This window comes from Lissotriton helveticus, chromosome 5_1 (assembly GCF_964261635.1).
Source record: "Lissotriton helveticus chromosome 5_1, aLisHel1.1, whole genome shotgun sequence".
NCBI lineage: Eukaryota > Metazoa > Chordata > Amphibia > Caudata > Salamandridae > Lissotriton > Lissotriton helveticus.
The window spans coordinates 1,916,956,191-1,916,973,785 of record NC_136065.1 but is presented as its reverse complement, the minus strand read 5'-3'; the positions used below and the strand labels follow the sequence as shown (position 1 = coordinate 1,916,973,785).

The 17,595-nt window shown below is 41.7% G+C and overlaps 1 protein-coding gene across 1 annotated transcript; it reads right to left on the bottom strand.

Moving 5' to 3' along the window:
- Positions 1 to 1,018: 1,018 nt before the first annotated feature.
- On the bottom strand, positions 1,019 to 14,623 carry LOC144756018 (keratin, type I cytoskeletal 12-like). The gene is made up of 8 exons (XM_078645492.1): positions 13,922 to 14,623; positions 12,267 to 12,349; positions 8,973 to 9,129; positions 6,445 to 6,603; positions 6,075 to 6,200; positions 5,580 to 5,797; positions 5,443 to 5,468; positions 1,019 to 1,638 (listed from the first exon to the last, which is right to left on the bottom strand). Exons 1-8 carry the CDS (start codon positions 14,546 to 14,548, stop codon positions 1,535 to 1,537), a joined length of 1,500 nt encoding a protein of 499 aa, XP_078501618.1. The 5' UTR covers positions 14,549 to 14,623; the 3' UTR covers positions 1,019 to 1,534.
- Positions 14,624 to 17,595: the final 2,972 nt, after the last annotated feature.

Here is a 17,595-nt window from a genome sequence, read left to right as displayed (position 1 = left end):
GTAAATTCCGTTCCGCTTGCGGAATTTGTGTAATTTGGGTAACTTCGCATTCCGCGGAGAACGCTGAATTTCCCAAAATTCCACGATCTGAGGCTTTGTGGAATTTTTTGCTTGTTCGTGCTTTCAAAATGCGTGTTTGCGAGATATTTCTCCCCGAGCATGCAAACAGCATTCGCAAACAGGAAAAAAGCATTGCGAACTGGTGGAACAAGCAATTCCGCGTGTTCACAGAACTTTTGCATGCTCACAGAGATTTTGTACTGTTTTCCGGAGCTTTGCGTAGCACGACTACGCAAATTCCGCCCACCCCTACTTTTTCTGACAGAAAACCCCTTTTCCACAAATGTGTACACTGCAGTGCACCTTGACAAACTTTACTGTACCAGTCCTATGGCAAAACAGGTGCCAGCAGGATAGACCTAACTTAAGGAGGCCAGGGAGGATGTCTGCATGTTTAGTACATCCACACAGACTGGTATTTCCTTCTGAGCATGTCGAGGGAGTCAATTAGTTAAACTGTGGCTGCTGTTTTCTGGTACTTTTCAGCCTAATTATACCAAATCAAGATGGGAAATGCATGCAGACAATAGGTTAAACTTTTGCATTTTGTTCAGAATTGTTCTCTGCAAGTTTATCTTCTATTATCGAAACTGTAGCAAATGTCACTATTGTCACATCAATATGGGAAGATGAGAAGTTTTCAATAGAACATTTCAAAGATTCAGATAGAACATTGCAAAGATTACAAAAAAACATTTAAACTGCGCGGTCATACGCCGTGTGCCCAAAGAAATCTAGAGGTTCATAATGTAACTCCAGAAGTTATATCCCTAGATGTATATGAAGCACTGTTGTCACATGTCCTCCAGTGATAAACAGGCGCTCCACAACTGCTTCCACATCTGAAAATTCAGGAAACAACCCTCTACTACTAAGACCAGTGTGACACCAGATAATTAGATGAAAGTAGAAACAGCATAGTTAGAGAAATGTTGTCAAACTCTTTGCTACCAGAAAATCATTGTTTGAATTCAGAAAGGTTTATTGAATACTAATTTCAGAAAAGTAGAGAATTACATATTCTGTTCAAGACAGAGACAAAAGAACCTTAAGACAGTGAATAGCCCCACTTCCCAGCCGTGAATTTACTACAAATAGGACGTTTATGATACTCTCAATTGGTGCAAGTTATTAGATGTTGGTAACAGGTGATTTGCTTATTCTTCTTCAAAACAACCTGTTTGCTGCTCAATAGCACATAATAGAGAGATCTAAGGTATCTTCTTGTTCATCATGTGCATCGTCTCGTTTACTTGGATACGTGACGTGCTGGTGAAGTGTCCATCAGTGCATGAAAGGATCCAGAACATTCTTTGGTCATGTTTGCAGAGTTGAAAATGGCCATTTTAAAGCAGAATTGTGAGCATGCGGAGCTGGATTATAAAAGAGGAGGGTGTCCCTCCTCCGGGGTTGTGCGTCTTGTCGAAGGGTTCCTTGTAGAGTAGCATTTCATAAGGAGAGGCCCAGCTTCTGTCTATATTTTCTGCTCACTTTGTTTCTCCTCTTGCGAAACCACTTTGCCATCAACCACGTTCTGGATGATCGTCTTTACAACTCGGCTTCTCACGCTGTCTGGGGCTAAAACGAAGAAGAAACATGGAGGTGAAATATGGAACACAGGAAGGATGCATCCTAAGAACAAATGATGAGGAGGGAAGCAAAGAGGGCCATGGACATGTAAATGGAGTGTGGAATTCTGCATCAGACTATGAATCAGGATTGCGATTTTGCCCGCACATATCCATGTATTAGTGCATCTACATTGGAAATAGATAGGTAAATAGGCTTCTGCATCGGCCAGAGAAGAATTTCATTTGAAACCAGGAAGTGCTCCAAATGAAACTCGTGGAAGAAAATCCTACATAGTCCTCAAGTAGCCTTTATTTCCAGGGTACTTGTTCCCATGTGAATATTTTAATGTGTATGCACTATAATCATCGAAACATGATATGCCTCGTGTTAAGATCCTTTTTGGATGAATGTCTTCACGGGGCTCTCCCAATTGGTGCTTGTGTCTCATGTAAATATTCTATTTGCTAGGTGTGGGATGCTCTTGTTGGTTCGTGTACCACATAGAAATATTATTATTATTTTGATAGCCCTTTATTTGAAATTATTGTTATTGGTGTATGTCATGTCAAGATGTTAAAATTGGTGAATGTCCCTCGGTAGATTTTTTTTTACGTTCAGGCATGTGCTTTATTAGCACATTCTATGTGGTGCATATGGATCATATGAAGCATCTACTTTTCCACATGTTCCGCTGGAGCATCCTAGTTGGTGCATCGCCTCATGTGTAGATTTTGTTTAGTACCTGGGCTGCATGGAAATGTTCTAATCTTTTCCAGCCATTCGCTTGAACGTGCTAATAACAGTGCGTAATCTTAACGCAAACATACTAACCCCGGTGCATAAGAGTTTTCTAATACAGTGCTTCAAGTGAACATTAGAATTGGTAGATTTGCCTGATGGTGGTACCTGGTGCATATGTCTTATGAGAAAATTATCATTGGATTACATCGTCCATGAAATCATTCTATTTGTGTGCATAAGTGTATCGTAACAATTACATGTTTTAGTATTTGTATCATGTGAAGATCCGTTTAGGGTGTGAGCCTCGTGGGAACGTTCCAGTTGGTGCATGTGCCTCCTGGGATCATTCTTTTTTTATTGCCAATCTTTCATGTAAATATGTTGTTATTGGTGCAGGTGAACATGTGAATGTTGATGCCTGTGCCCCATGAGAATACACCTGGGAGTGTACTCAATTTAAAGATTCTAAATAGTGCACAAGCATCAGACAAACATTACAGTTGGAGCATGTGCATTCGGCTCGATATAGTGCATGTGTATTTATGTGAATATTATGATAATATTTATAGACACTCGTGAATATTTTAATGGTAAAACCATTACCATTTACCATTGTACGGTAAATGAATGAGAGAGTGTGGGGCTCCTAGGGCATCAGATCCTTTGGGACCAGAGCTTTGGACAATTGTGTGTGTTTCACTGCATACATTTGGAAGATGGAAGTAAATGTATTAATTTATGATGAAAAACAAGATACATTGTAGGCAGAGAGATCTCTGTCAGACCGACAAGGATTTCAAGAAAGAGTGATCAGGTTTAGAGAGACATGACCAAATCTTAATGTGCCAGTAGTCAGTCCATTCCCTGCATGTAACACCACTCTGAGAGGGCTAGGTGAGGTCTAGGATTTCCAAAATGTGATATTACATAGACGGGCATCAATAGCACAGGAGGGTTTATTGTTTTGAAGGAGCCTGGGAAATGCTGTACTCTCGCTGCACTTGAGTTGAAGTGTGTTTGCAGGTTCATAGTCTTGTCCAAAATAAAGCCTAGGCACTAGTCAAATTCGACAATGGAGGGGTGGCAGTTCAGCACAAAGCTGAAGTTCAGCAAGGCTTGTAATGGGATGGTGGAGTTAGCAGAAGGAACTCAGATCTGTGCAATAGTGGTAGTAGGGAAGTGTGAGGCTAGCTTCCAGTGTCGCTCACATCCTGGATAGCCAGAAGGCATGGGTGGGATAACCATTAATTTATCCTCTCGATCTTCTGATGGATTGGGCTGCCTTGAGGATGGGGCTGCTCTTGTTCAGGGAGGTGTCTCTGCAGACGTTAAGTTTCTTTACTAAATTCAGTAAAATGTGGTCCTAACTCCTCGTTTATCAGGGATCTTTAAGTGTTATAGCTTCTCCCCCTTGTTCAAATAGTAAAGCAATGCTGGCCCTTCATGGACACCTATAAAAAGATAATGTTTAGGGATGTGCACAAAGTGTTGTTTCCTTTTATGTACTTATGAAAAGTTTCCCAAAAACTTACGAGAAATTAGGTGAAATACAAAACCTATCATTTTCTGTGATATACATCCTTGTGCCCTTTTGAACACACATTACCCTAAAAACAGGGGAAAAATCACAAGTGCCATGAACAATAGTCGACCGTGTTTTGGTAATTTGCGTTGTTTATATGATCTTGACAAAAAAGAAAGGGGACTAAGGGGGGCTTTAAAGAGGTCCAGACTCCCTGCCCACCTGAGACATGTCCTGCAAAAAGAGATTGGAGCAGTTCCTCTATGTTTGATATCACCTACCAACTAATTAGTGGTGGTGAGGAGGGAGAAGGGTAGAGGAGGTAGAGGGATGGGGGATCCTGCTTGGGCGGAACTAGGGTCCTCACACACCCAGCAAGCTAGGTGTCATGCTTCATCATATGGACCTGCTCCTCGTTGAGCCGGCGCTGCAATGCTCAACGGGCACCCGCGAAGGGGCTCTTTGTCGGAGATCTTTTGTTCCTTAGCCGTATGATGAAGTGCGGGTATGTGGCCCTTGTGTGTGTAGATAAATGGGTGGTGCAGTGAGCGCCTTGTTTTTAAAAAAGGTTGGTTATTCCAAATAAATGCATTTATTCTGGTTGGTAATCCACCTTAATAAAATTAATATATATTAGAGTGGCAACAGCCCTAGTGAGGGATATTTATTAAATCGTGTGCTCTACTCTATGGGTCGACATGTTTCTTGCCCTGTTGGTCAGTAAGTACCGTGGCAATTCTTCAGGACCTATATATGTGCAATGTGTGAATGAAGCTTGGTGTTTGGTATCTACACTAAATGGTGCTTCTAAATAGTTGCTACCATTAATGGTTGACTACATGTCCAAGCTTATGTAGTCATGATTTGAAGGACCTCACTCAATGGTGCAAGGTGCTCCAACATGGGCTGGCGGTTCGCTGGGGCGCCTTGTTAGTAGGAGCCTTGTGCCTGGTGAGTCTGCGTTGGAAACCTACCCTCACCGCCAGTCCCACAGCCGCTGGTTATGGGATGGTATATGATCCATGTTAATCTGTGACACAAAGTGTAATGGCCTAATTTCGGGAATTTTGCCTAACAAGTGACATGAAAAATTCTTGAAATAGCCCAGGATTATGCCGGCATAACGGAGATTTCACCCAGGGCTATTAATGTTCACATTAGGCAGGGCTGCCTGACAGACATCCATCCCGGGCACTTGAGGGACATCAAGATCGAGCAACTTAAACCTTCTCATTTCAACCCCGCCAGCAGGCTCTCATCGCATCCTTAGGTTTTCTCACTACCTCTCGGCTCCCCCTCCATCAACATTAATGGTGTGTCCCCGAAGACAGTATGAATGAGTCTGTGACAGAGGAAGTGGGTGTTTGTGTGAAAGTGTTTTGATAGCAGTAAAGGAGATGTGATGCTTTGATGGGGCAGCTTTTGCTTCCTAGGAACTTTTGGTGGTTTGTAGTGCTACAGTGCTAAAAGGAGATTTTTGTTTGAAGCAAGAAACAGGCCATTGTGAAGGCATGGGCATGAAGCAAAGACAAAAGAGAGACACTCACCTTTTCTTGGCTGGGAGCTGTGACCACTGAAAGCAAACAAAAAGAGACACACATGACTGAGTGTATTCTACTGGGTCAATTTCCAAGCAATTAGAAGCTGCAAAGTGGGAATGATCCCGGCTCTGGTGTATTCATACCTGCCCTCGCCCTCCAGCAGCCGCCGATAGGTCTCAATCTCCATCTCCAGCCTGGTCTTGATGTCCAAGAGTTCCTCGTACTCTGCCATCTGGTGCTCCATATCGCCCCTGATATCTGCGAGCTGCTCCTCCACCATGCTGATTTTGACTTGAAGTTGTGCAAGCTGGGCGCAGTAGTTTCCTTCTGTTTCTGCCAAGTTGCTTTCTAGGGATTTTTTCTGCCAGAGAGCAAGACAAGGGAAGGGGATTTGAAACATTGTGAGAAAGCATAAGGTAGGTTGTACTTATAGGAACAGTGGACAGTGCATTTAATAGCACTTGCTTTGGATATGGTGACTCTCTTGGGGGCAATAACATTTCTGAATAAAAAACTCATACTATGTAAATTTGGCTCTTATAGTTGAAATATGTGGAGTATGGTCAAAATTGAAGAAATTATTTATGGTCTAGTGTTGTGTCCTTATATGGTGAAAAGGAGTAGCTGTTACCACCTACCATAGCCAGAGCAGACTGCAGCTCAATCTCCAAGGACTGCAAGGAGCGCCTCAGTTCGGAGATCTCGCTCTTGCTTGACTGCATCTGTTCAGACCCGGCAGAAATCTCTTGCTTGAGGTGATTGCTCTAAGAGAGAACATAGGCAAGAGTGACCACATGACATTAGTGTATGCCCATCCCCAACCCAAGAGATCCAAGTGGAATGAGCTGTGAGGTCTCTGTATGGCCATTGGACACCTGGCAGATGGGACTGATATTGGCATTACAGAGGGGTTAACTTTTGGAGAAATGTCTAGGTTTGCTAATCAGCAATCCATCGTATTACACAGCCCGAAGGACTTTCACCGTGATGATTCCCTCTCCTACTCACCGCCTCCAGGAACTTTGCTTCTGCATCCTGGCGGTTCTTTTCGGCCATCGCCTCGTATTGACCTCGCATGTCATTGAGGGTCTTCATCAGGTCAATGCCTGGGGCGGCATTCATCTCTACGCTAAGCTGTCCTTGGGCCCCCTGGAATCCTTTCATTTCCTATAGGAGAGGAGAGCATATTGAGGGCATTAAATAGCGTTTATCTAAAAGGTAGAAAACAAGTGCTGGAAATGGAGCAGTCTATAAGAATTTGGACCTGAACTAGAGTCTGGATGGTAATATAAATACACTGATTCTGGTGGATGTGGTAAATGTGCTTTCAGTGGAATCACAATTGCAGAATTGCTACCAACATTTTGTAGTTTGCCAGTGGTAAGTCCACCAGTGGTTATTTACTGCTCGCACTAGTAAATGGTGAATTTTACATTACCACAACGGTCTAAACCAGTTTCCTAGTCATCTTTTATTTTTAATTTACAGTTATTTTCCTGTATAAAGGATTGCACATATCTCTAAATTTAAATATGAAGGCTTCATACGGAATCCATGCTTTTCAGAAAAGTTTGATATTACAAAATTAGTTTGGTATCCACTGGCTCATCAAACAGAAGACAATCAAAATTCTCACAAATTCACCAAGACTATGCAAAAGGACAGACGCACACCCAGGAAACCTTTAGCTGAGTGGGAAAAGTTTCTCAGGGCTTATCTTCTCTTTGACAAAAGTTATTACCTTCATGGCCATGTCCAAATACCCAGAAATAAAGTTTTAACTCTGTCCCTGCACGACTACCACATAGTACCAGTGGAGATATACCACTTTCTGGAATTCGTAAAGCTTTCCAGAAGTACACCTTGAAAGCAGAGACATTAATATGTTTCCTGGTATGCATTAGGAAGACATTTTAAATTTCAAATATATATGTTATACAGTTATACACGTAAAACGCCATTGCTTTAGTGCCATGTTGAAATTCATTTATGGGAAAATACCTTTTCCCCGTGGATGAACCCTCTTGCTCGCACACCCCGCACAAGTTTTAAGGGGTGTTTACTCCTGCCCTTGACAGGACTTGGGGGCTCATTTAGAGTTTGGTGAGTAGACCGCTATCCACCAGGGTGATCAAGCTCATAATTACCTTTCCCACCTTGGTGGACTATCACCCTTCATGTTAAGAGATCTCCACCAGCTTGCAAAGATCTCTGGGGCATATTACCAACAACTAGTGATAATTATCGCTATGTTGGCTTAGCGGCAATAATTCTATCGCCGTGTTGCGGCGATTTTTATCGCTTAGGAGCCTTGCTATTATCAAGGTTTATCTCCTAAGCGATAAAAATCGGCCGAAATGCATGAATATCGCTGTAAAGTCAGCGATATTCATGCATTACCGAGCTAATGCTCTTAGCCATGTTATCCACCTCCCATTGGATAACATGGCTAAGAACTGCTCAGGGCAGGTGTTAGCTTTTGGAGATATTCATGCTTAGCGCGAATATCTCCAAAGGTTGGTAATAGGAGATAGCGATGTTAGCGACTGTTTCCAGTCGCTAACATCTTGGCACGCCCACTTTGCATGTCATTAGTGATAAATATCTCTGACATGCAAAGCGGGGCCCAAGATGGTCGCTATCTCCTACTAGCTGTCGCTAACTGGTGTTAGAGACAGCTAGGTAATAGGGAGATTATTTTATCTCCGCTTTCTTGGCTTTTAAAGCCATAAAAGCAGAGATATATCCCTAGATAATATGCCCCTCTGTGTCTTCTGAAGGCACAGAAAGTTTGCTAACTGGCCTCCGTGTTTAATGGGACTGCTTAGCGTAAGTTTTTTTTAACCTCAAAGCAGGTTTTTTTTTGTAAAGCAAAATTCTACTACCCCATACAATCTGACTCCCAGGTTGTGGGAGTCATTTTTCTTTTTTTTCTGTGTAGGACCACCAGGTTTTCCATTGTGAACCCAAGCAGAAAAAAAACAGTTAAAGTGAAGTTTCTGCTGGCAGAGCCAGTCGAGTTACCGCCAACGAAAACATGACAGTGTCCCTGGCTTTAAATAGTGCGGTGTGCTATCAGTTTGTGATAGAGGGTACTCCATCACATTGCTGGCCAAATGTTAAATAATGCCCTAATTCTCTAATCAATTTAAGGTGAGCAGGAGTCTGGGAATTCTCTCAAACATTCAAGCATCAATGTGAGCCCAAACTTTCAAGGCGAACTTCCGCGCGGAGCTCCCACTTGCCACTTCCTGAGTGGGATTTTCTCATACACATCATTACTCCATTGTTGGGGTAATATTAGACACGAAAATTGCTATGTTTTCTATTGAATTTCTTGACACCGCTATCACTCTGTATAATCAAAGCACCACCAATAAGTTAAGTTCTTCGTAATTTGCAAATCTGAGGTTGATAAAAGGGCCTCGCAGGTGCCATGCCACCCTATTAAATGCAAGAGTTCACCACTAATCTTGGTTATGAATGCCTCTATAGTTTGCCATTTCCTTTGTCTAGCTTTAGAATCAAAACTTTACCTGTTCGTGGTTCTTCTTCAGGGAAGCCAGCTCCTCTTTCAGGCTCTCGACTTGTCCCTCAAGGTCAGACTTGGACGAGGTCAACTCTTCCATCACCTTCCGCAGTCCATTGGTGTCGGCCGCCACGCTCTGGTGCATGTGTAATTCGTTCCCATACCTGGGCAAACATAACAAGAGATTTTTGCGGCGGTCGACGATGGCCGGTGATAAATTAAAGTGTTTGTGAACATTTGCCTTATGGTGCAATGTCAAGTAGCTGCAAGGTGGCACTATACTGCAACAATTGACATTGGAAATGGCTCTGTTCTCTTGGCACTCATCCTCCCCAGATACAAATTGCCAACTTTGCCTTATCCTTGTGTCAGACCTGTGGTCAATAGACCCATCTCCTGTTTTAACAGCGTAATAGGCGTGTTTTATCACATGCGGCATCAGAAAAAGTATTTAGACATATTTGTAAAACATGTTTGAGCCTGAAGGTAGCAGAGACCTGTACATACAGCATAGCAATAAGATACTTCACAAAAAGTGCAAGAGGATTCCCCTATAGGCTATAAACAAAATATTGAATGGCAGAAATGAATAAATGTTTATTTATTTTTTCACCCGCCCGGTGACCTTTTCATACATATAGTAGAGGTCCGTGTAAAAACAGCTAGTCACAGCTTCATATTATGGCTGGAAATTGTCATTGGGCATGGTTGCTTGAAATAACTGGTAATCTTGCCCACATCTATATTATTCATTTTATTGGCTAGAGAGTGATGGAAGGCTGAGTCATCCTTGACAGTTCCAGCCTGTGATTTATTTGGTTACACATTGTTCTGGGCAGTTGGAACCTTAACCCATCAGTGTGTGTCTGTCAGTTGTAAGCTATACACAGATGCCTAGTGGCAGAACATAACCTACATTTGTTGTTCAAGTAAATAGGGTCAGCTTGAGAGATTTGAACGAAACTATTTTAACTACTGGTAACCATTACAGTGAAGAATAGCTAAGGCAGAAGAAGAACTAGGTAGACTCAGCAATTTTAGCTGCCATGTTTTGAATACGCTTGAGCTTCTTCAAAACATTTTCAGAAGCCCCTAAAAAGGAAGATCTGCAGTTGGCAAGGCAGCTGAAAACAGTGGCATGAACCACGATGTGACTAGCCAAAGGGGGGAGCCAAGGAACTTTTTTTTTTTTTTTTACTTTTCCCCATGCAATTTCCAGTTTGAATTTTAGACAGCACTTCAGCCAAAATGCTGAACAAAATTATACCAAATTTGGGGGGTTACACAGTTCTAGATATATAGATAGTTGGACTGAAAGTCAAAAATTCAAGCCTCGGATTGGCAAAGGGGGCTTTCTTAAAGTGAGCACTCTGATTGGCTGGCCGCAACCTGAACAGAAACATTGTGGGAGCCTTTAAAGGACTTGTTCTGAAAATATTATACAAAAACGACTTAAGGGGGCAGGGTAGGGTTACCATGACCCCCTAGCGCATTTAAGGAGTCGAGGCAAGACTTTAAAAAAAAAAATTGGGGGGGTTTGTGACACTCATAACTACTGCAGGACCAGAAAAACATTATTTTTTGTTAGTATTGCACGGGCTGTACTGGCTTATAGTGCAAATTGAATAAAAGATTAGTGGATGCTGTTACCAAGTGATGCCATTATTTATGTCATTGAACATGTTATGAGTGATGTAATTGAATACTATTAATATAAAGTGGGTCAAAGCAATGTATAAAAAAGTATTACATGTTCAGTTTCTGGACAGCGACAACATGAAGGGGAGGTTCAGAGCACATCAGTTTGCACCGGCGCATCATAATGCATACCCTCCCCTAGAACTCCAAAGTGAAGATGTACTTTAAGGGGATGTTGTCTGGCAGTAGATGACGTAGCATTGATTTAATATTAGCTGGTTCCAAAGAAGGTGGCAATAAAATAGAATGATACCACCAAAATGCGCATCAATGACCCCTGTCTGTTTGGTCCCCAGAGCATGATTAATTTGTGCCGAAGTAATGCAGAATATGAACTGCTCCTAGCAGGTTATAATGGGCATGTTGGACCTGTTCTGATTTGTATGAATGCTGGAGGTATGATGGAGTTATGAGTGAGGTATGAGTGATATAAGGTTATGGGGCTTATAGTAATATCTCAGTCGAGTAATGTAAAATATTTTTTTTTACTTGTTATGAATTTTGTAAAGAACATTTTATATTGCTTTTTCGTATGAAAAATAAAAAGTGGTATTTTTGATAACATTTGAGTTATATGTCATAGATGGCAGGGGATTTTTTTGCTTAGAAGTTGAGCATGAGTCCTTGAGATATATTTATTATCTAATTACTCTTCTCCGGAACCAGAAGCGTTTTTTCTGGGGTTACCCTTTGTGGATTTTGTAGCATCAGGCTATGCCTCTCTTTCCTGCTTCCAATCCTAAGATGACAGCTGTGGCATCAGCACTTTTACCTAAGCACTAGCTTGGCATGCCGACGTCGTGGACATGTTTGGAAGGCCTTTGCAACATAGATGGTGGTAGCATTAGGATCAAGGCTAAGAATTCCATCATTATCGTTGATCGGTGAGCTCAAACACCTTTTTAGCATCAGCAATGCAAGAAGGGCTGTTAGTCAGCCTTACTTCTTCTGGTATGCTATTTGAGATGTTGTGTTGACAGGGCATCCAAATATAATCTTATAAATATTAACATGTGCAAGCAAGATGTATATGATTGCAATTCATACCTATCTATGGGTTATTTATGTATTTAGGTGGGCACCTGGGTGGGAGGAAAGTCCAGGATAGAGTACTATTTGGCCCATTGCCTCACCCAGAGCCCCTCATCATTCTTGTATGAGTTGGGAACATGGAGGAGGCTCAAGGCTTGGTAAGTAACAGGGCTTTTTTGAGCCCTCTTTGTTTTCTGGTCAGGCCCAATGTTTTGACTACCTCGGGCACTAGGACACAACAGCAAGTGCAGTGCATAATACATCAGGTATAGCAGCTTCTATCCCTGGCTAGCCCTTAGTGCTCATCGTTTCCTCTTTGCACCACTTGAGTAGTTTGTACAATCCAATCCAGATTAAGATGGAGTTTGTGGTATGTATTTCCTGTTTCTGAAAATAGTGGCCAAACATTTATAGGCAGAACAAGCAAAAATAATGTATGTAATTCGACATTCAATCAATCTCCTTTCAAATTAATGACGTGACCCAGTTTCTTGGGCTATGTGCTACTGAGTGTTAGAGGTATCTCACTCTTTGCGACCACAGCACGCAGTATGGAGATCTTCTGACTTACTTAAGTTTGAAGTCATCTGCTGCCAGTCTTACATTGTCAATCTGCAGGAGAACCCTGGCGTTGTCGCTAGTGGCAGCAATAATCTGGAGAGCGGTAAAAGACAGAGAGATAGGGTTAGGGTACACCTGCTGGTGTGGCCAGTCATGATACAGTATACAATATACAGTGACTTATTAGAATCTGTCAATTACGAAACACAATAACAATGCTACAGCTTTCGGAAGCTTGCAGATGATTGCCGACCTGGCCCTCTACCTACCTCAACATCTACGTACCTGCCAGACTCCACAATATAATTTAAGGGTGTGGCTATAATATGTAGGTCTTTGGAGGACTAGATCGAGGATAACTTTTGAGGATATCCATGGAAGATTAATTTACGAATAAGAAATCTAAATGGAACACACTGGCATAGTAAGAGGTTATACTAACCCACCTAAACATGCACCGGAAACCCCTGCTTTAGCGTGACTGTATGGCTCCAAGTCACAAGGACACTGTATCTCCAGTTTGAGCATTTCTTTTACAAACTCTTGTAATTAGGAACATTACTTCATTTGATTCAGTTGAAACAAGCCAAAACTACAACTCGCAGAATGCATTAATTTGAAAGAAGAGTAGAAACAGCGTCGCAGTGACATGGGGTCAACTTCTAATTCTAAATAACACCTAGATGAATGGCTAAAAAAACCGTGAGCAAAAGGTTACAATAGTGAATAGTATCTAGTGAACAGTACTTAGTTTCTAGCCATGCCAAATGTCCTAATTTTTTAAGAGATTTCGTTTACATCTTGAACACATTTTCCAATTGTAACTATGGAATTCTCCCAAGTTACTGTGTATATTTCCGTGAGTATCCTTGCAGTTAACACTGCATAAATGCTTCACTCATTCATCGCCCACACCTTCCAAACTTTAATCTCTAAGTGTACGTGTTGAAGCTTTGCACTTCACTCAAAAATGCTCTACTTTGCCAATTGTGGACCGGGTCTTTCATCACTCCTCTGTGCTTCTCCACTGACAGAAAGGAAGTTTCGAAACTTTAAAACCAGAACGTCACTTGTCATAAATAGGAAGGAAAAGCATCACTCTGCTGCTGGGGAAGTGTTCATTGCAGATAGAAGTAAACTATAATGTATGTTTAGACCTTTTGTTAATGCGAATATATGAATATCGATTGTTTTTACCTTGGTATTTGCCATATTTTTTTACATTAGGATAGATTTTTTTGTTTCTAATTTTGATCAAAAAGCGGGGACAAGAATGAAATGGGGCGTTAACCGACTTTTGTATACTAAGAGCGAGGAAGAGGAAAGGTGAAGATAGAGGAGACAAGTGTGCCCTTCCACATAAACAACACAAACCGAAAATAGGCACTTTAATGGATGAAGTCGGTTTGTTTGTTTTTTCCCTGTAACAAATGGTCTTTTGCATTTTTTATTTTACTTGAAGGTACTGACAAGGATGGATTTGAAAGTTTGGGAATGCGACTCACTTAGAAGGAAGTGGACTACATTTTGCAGAGAATGACAGGAGAATAGATATGGTTTTATCTAAAATGCATTGCAATACCCTTAAATATCGTACACAAAATCCAACACCCACATTCTCTCAGGGCATGATTTGTGTTCAGTGATAATGGATTGTTTTCTTACCTGTTTGTGGAGCTCTGCAATTATCGAATAATATTTACTATAGTCTTGAGCTCCTGCGGTACCTCCTTTATGGTGCTTCTCATACCAATCCTTGATTTTATGTTCAAGTTCCAAGTTGGCACTCTCCAGTTCTTTGACTTTGTTCATATAGGTGGCCAGGCGATTGTTTAGGTTCTGCATAGTCTCCTTCTCACCAGCAGAGAGAAGGCCCTCGCTGCCACTGATGCTCCCTCCAGCCCCGCCACCAAATGCCCCACCACCTTGGCTGCCACCAAAACCACCAAAACCACTTCCTCCTGCACCAACACCATATCCACTGCCAACAAAGCCACCAGCACCACCACCAAAGCCCCCACCAACATGGCTGCCACCATAACTACCACCACCACCTAAGCTACTTCCTGCTGCACCACCACCATATCCACTGCCAAAGCTTCCACCAACCTGGCCGCCACCAAAACTACCACCACCTCCGAAGCCACCTCCTCCGGCACCACCAGCATATCCAACACCAACAAAGCCACCAGCACCACCACCTGCTCCACTGCTGCCTTGGAAGCCACCAAAGTTGGCTCCACCACCACTTACTGAAACCCGGGTAGAACCACTACTGCGTTGCAAAGACATGATGACGTGGAAGAATTGTTTTCCAGCAATGTGAAATCGAGGAAGGCGACTGAATGTGCTGGCAATGTAGTTGGGTTTCTCAGCCTTTATATACAAATTGAAATGGGTGTTTCACTTCTAAAAGTAAATTGTTAACTTGCAGTATTGTGTTCTCCCTCCCTAAGTAGAAGTGTAATTAGTTAATGATCTAGCCTTATTTGGCTTACTTATTTCTCATCAGTTTGCAGAAAGCCTGAGGATGGCTTGCTGTCATCCCTCGGGAGGTAAAGCGGGTGGAGCAACCCTAAGCATTAATTTTAATTACTGTAATCTTATAATCATATTTGATGACAGTATGGCCCCTGTATTTGAAAACAAATCCCTTCCTTTAATGTGCCTTTTACAGTTTGTAAAATAAACAACATGCTTTTGCCAAACCTTCATAAAATGTATCAGTGAACAGACTACACACAGTTGGGTTCCCCTCACAATTGTTATGCACACGATTTGATCAAACCTTGCAGACCTTTCCAAAAATGGGATACAAATGTTTTAATTTTGGCTACTCATACCTGAAAATAGTGCTTTATTTAAGCATGCTGTTGGAGGTAGGGCCACTCATTTTTGGGGGCTTACTTTTCCTCTTCAGATATTTACCGAGTGCAAGGGGGGAAATGCAAGCAAAGTGGAAAGACAGAAGAAGAGAAAGATGGAGAAAACCGTCACAAAGGGGGAAAGCAGGAATCTGAAAGAGTGAAATAAAGAGGCAGGGAGTGTCTGGTGGTGGATTACAGAGACATGAGGTAGATTTAAGACCACACAGTCTTGATATTCCACTCCAACATTTAATAGCACTAGCCACAGGCTTCTGAGCAGAGCTTTGGGCACCAAGCACTCATTCCTAAACTAAACACTTCCTTAATCCATCATACGTCATATATATCATAGTTCATATTATAAGTATTATAAATATGCACATACATATTTATTGCACAATCATGCCAGTATGAACAGACGGCCCTCTGAATACCCTAAGAGTATTCAAAACACTGTAATTCTTATACGTACTAGGAGCGCAACACGTGTATTGTTTTTAACATAAAGTCATAGTAGCTTAGTTGCAACAATATGGTTGCATAGTGCTATATTATTTAAAAGTGTGACTTGGATTTCGCCAGGCTTCTATGTTGCCGGTAAAGTACCATACAGCACACAGTCGCACGGCTCATAGGCGTTCATCATAATATCAGTTTACGACCCTTAAATCATTCCTATGGGCTGTAGCCTGCATTAGGGGGGCTTGAGCAGTTCCTTTCTTTAGTCCCATAATCACCGGCAGACCAGAACTCTTACTTTGTTAGAGTGCCCATATCTGACCTCACTTCTTCTGATTCGAACCACAATAACAAAATGATGGGTCCAACAGCGATTGCATATGGTGTAATCAAAGAACTTGTTAACTAGTAATTAAATCATCCAAATTCTTCTCCAACTTTTTGGGTCACACTCCACATCAATTTCCCGCGCATATTCCTGAGACTCAGTCCTGCAACTTTGGACTATCAGGGTGCAACCAACGTTTAAGAATCCCCCTTCTAGCCAGGAGGACCAGATAGAACAATAATATTTTCTGAGTAGAGCCCACAACACATTTTCCTGGTGATTCCGTGCGAACACTACTAAAATTAGACTTACCTCAATCTCTTACCCATATTTTACTCTCATCCTCCCCGAAGACTCGCAAGGTCTGACAGTTGAAAAACTATGCTCACCGTTGGCATCTTGCAACTAGACAACTTGGTGTTCCCGGTGAAGCCCAAATTAATGTTGTAATATTGTATATCCAATATCCTCCTGATCTTGAACCAATTTTCTAGACTAGCTTTAACACTTGTAATCAGACTTTTTTGAAAAACATTGATGCACCATATTTGTACAGAAACTTTTCTTTCCATGTCCCCTAACATGGCATTATAAACTTTCCCAACTGTGAAGTCATCTGGTTGTGACAGAAGTATTCTGCTGTTCTTAAACTGGAAAGCATGACAATATAATTTCAATATGTTTTCTTTTTTTTTATTTGCTTCGTAATTTTTTATTGAAGATTATATTTACATGGAGCATTACATCAAGTTTCTCTCTGGTAGGTCTCCACGACTATGAGTTATTATAACCCTCATGTATTTTATTCCCTCTTTGAGCAGCTCATTTTCACAGCCACCTCTAGCTTCCTATGTCATTATATCCGTCTTGTCCTTGTTGATTTGTGCCCCAAAATGTTCTCAACTACTTCTGCGAACGAAACTACCCTTTTTATAGCAGACATCAGGCCAGCTGTGTAAAAAGCTATATAATCTGCCTACATCGCAAACTTAGCTTGCAAACTCAACGACTTAAAAGGAACTGGTTCAAATCTGCTTTTATTGCATGAGCGAAGGGCTTGATATACATATCAAAAAGAAAAGGTGATAAAAGGCATCCCTGCCTAGTTCCCCTAGTAATGCTTATCGTATTGGTGAATGTGCTATTTACTAACATTTGTGACTGCAGCGGTCGGTATAATTCGATCAAGGTGTCAATAAAGTTATTGCTCACTCCAGAGGACCTCAATTCTTCCCACAAATAGGACCAGTTGACCCTATTGAATGCTTTAGCTGCATCAGCTGCATCAAATGTAATGATGGCTAAAGGGTCTTTATTGGCCTTTGCTACATCTATAGAGCCATTCAGGAGGCGAGGGGCGTTAGTTCATATGTTTACCGACTATAAATCTCATCTGGTCAGGACTTACAACAGAAGGGACGCGCATGGAGACTACTTAACTAGCACCCCTGCAAAGACTTTATAGTCACAATTCTACAGAGAAATGGGTCGTATGTGTCACTTTTTTTTAGGATCTTTTCCTAGTGTTATAATTAACGTACCAGTTGCCTCATTCAAGAAGCAGGAATTGGTGTCCTATTTTGGGGCGCACATGGAGACTACTTAACTAGCACCCCTGCAAAGACTTTATAGTCACAATTCTACAGAGAAATGGGTCGTATGTGTCACTTTTTTTTAGGATCTTT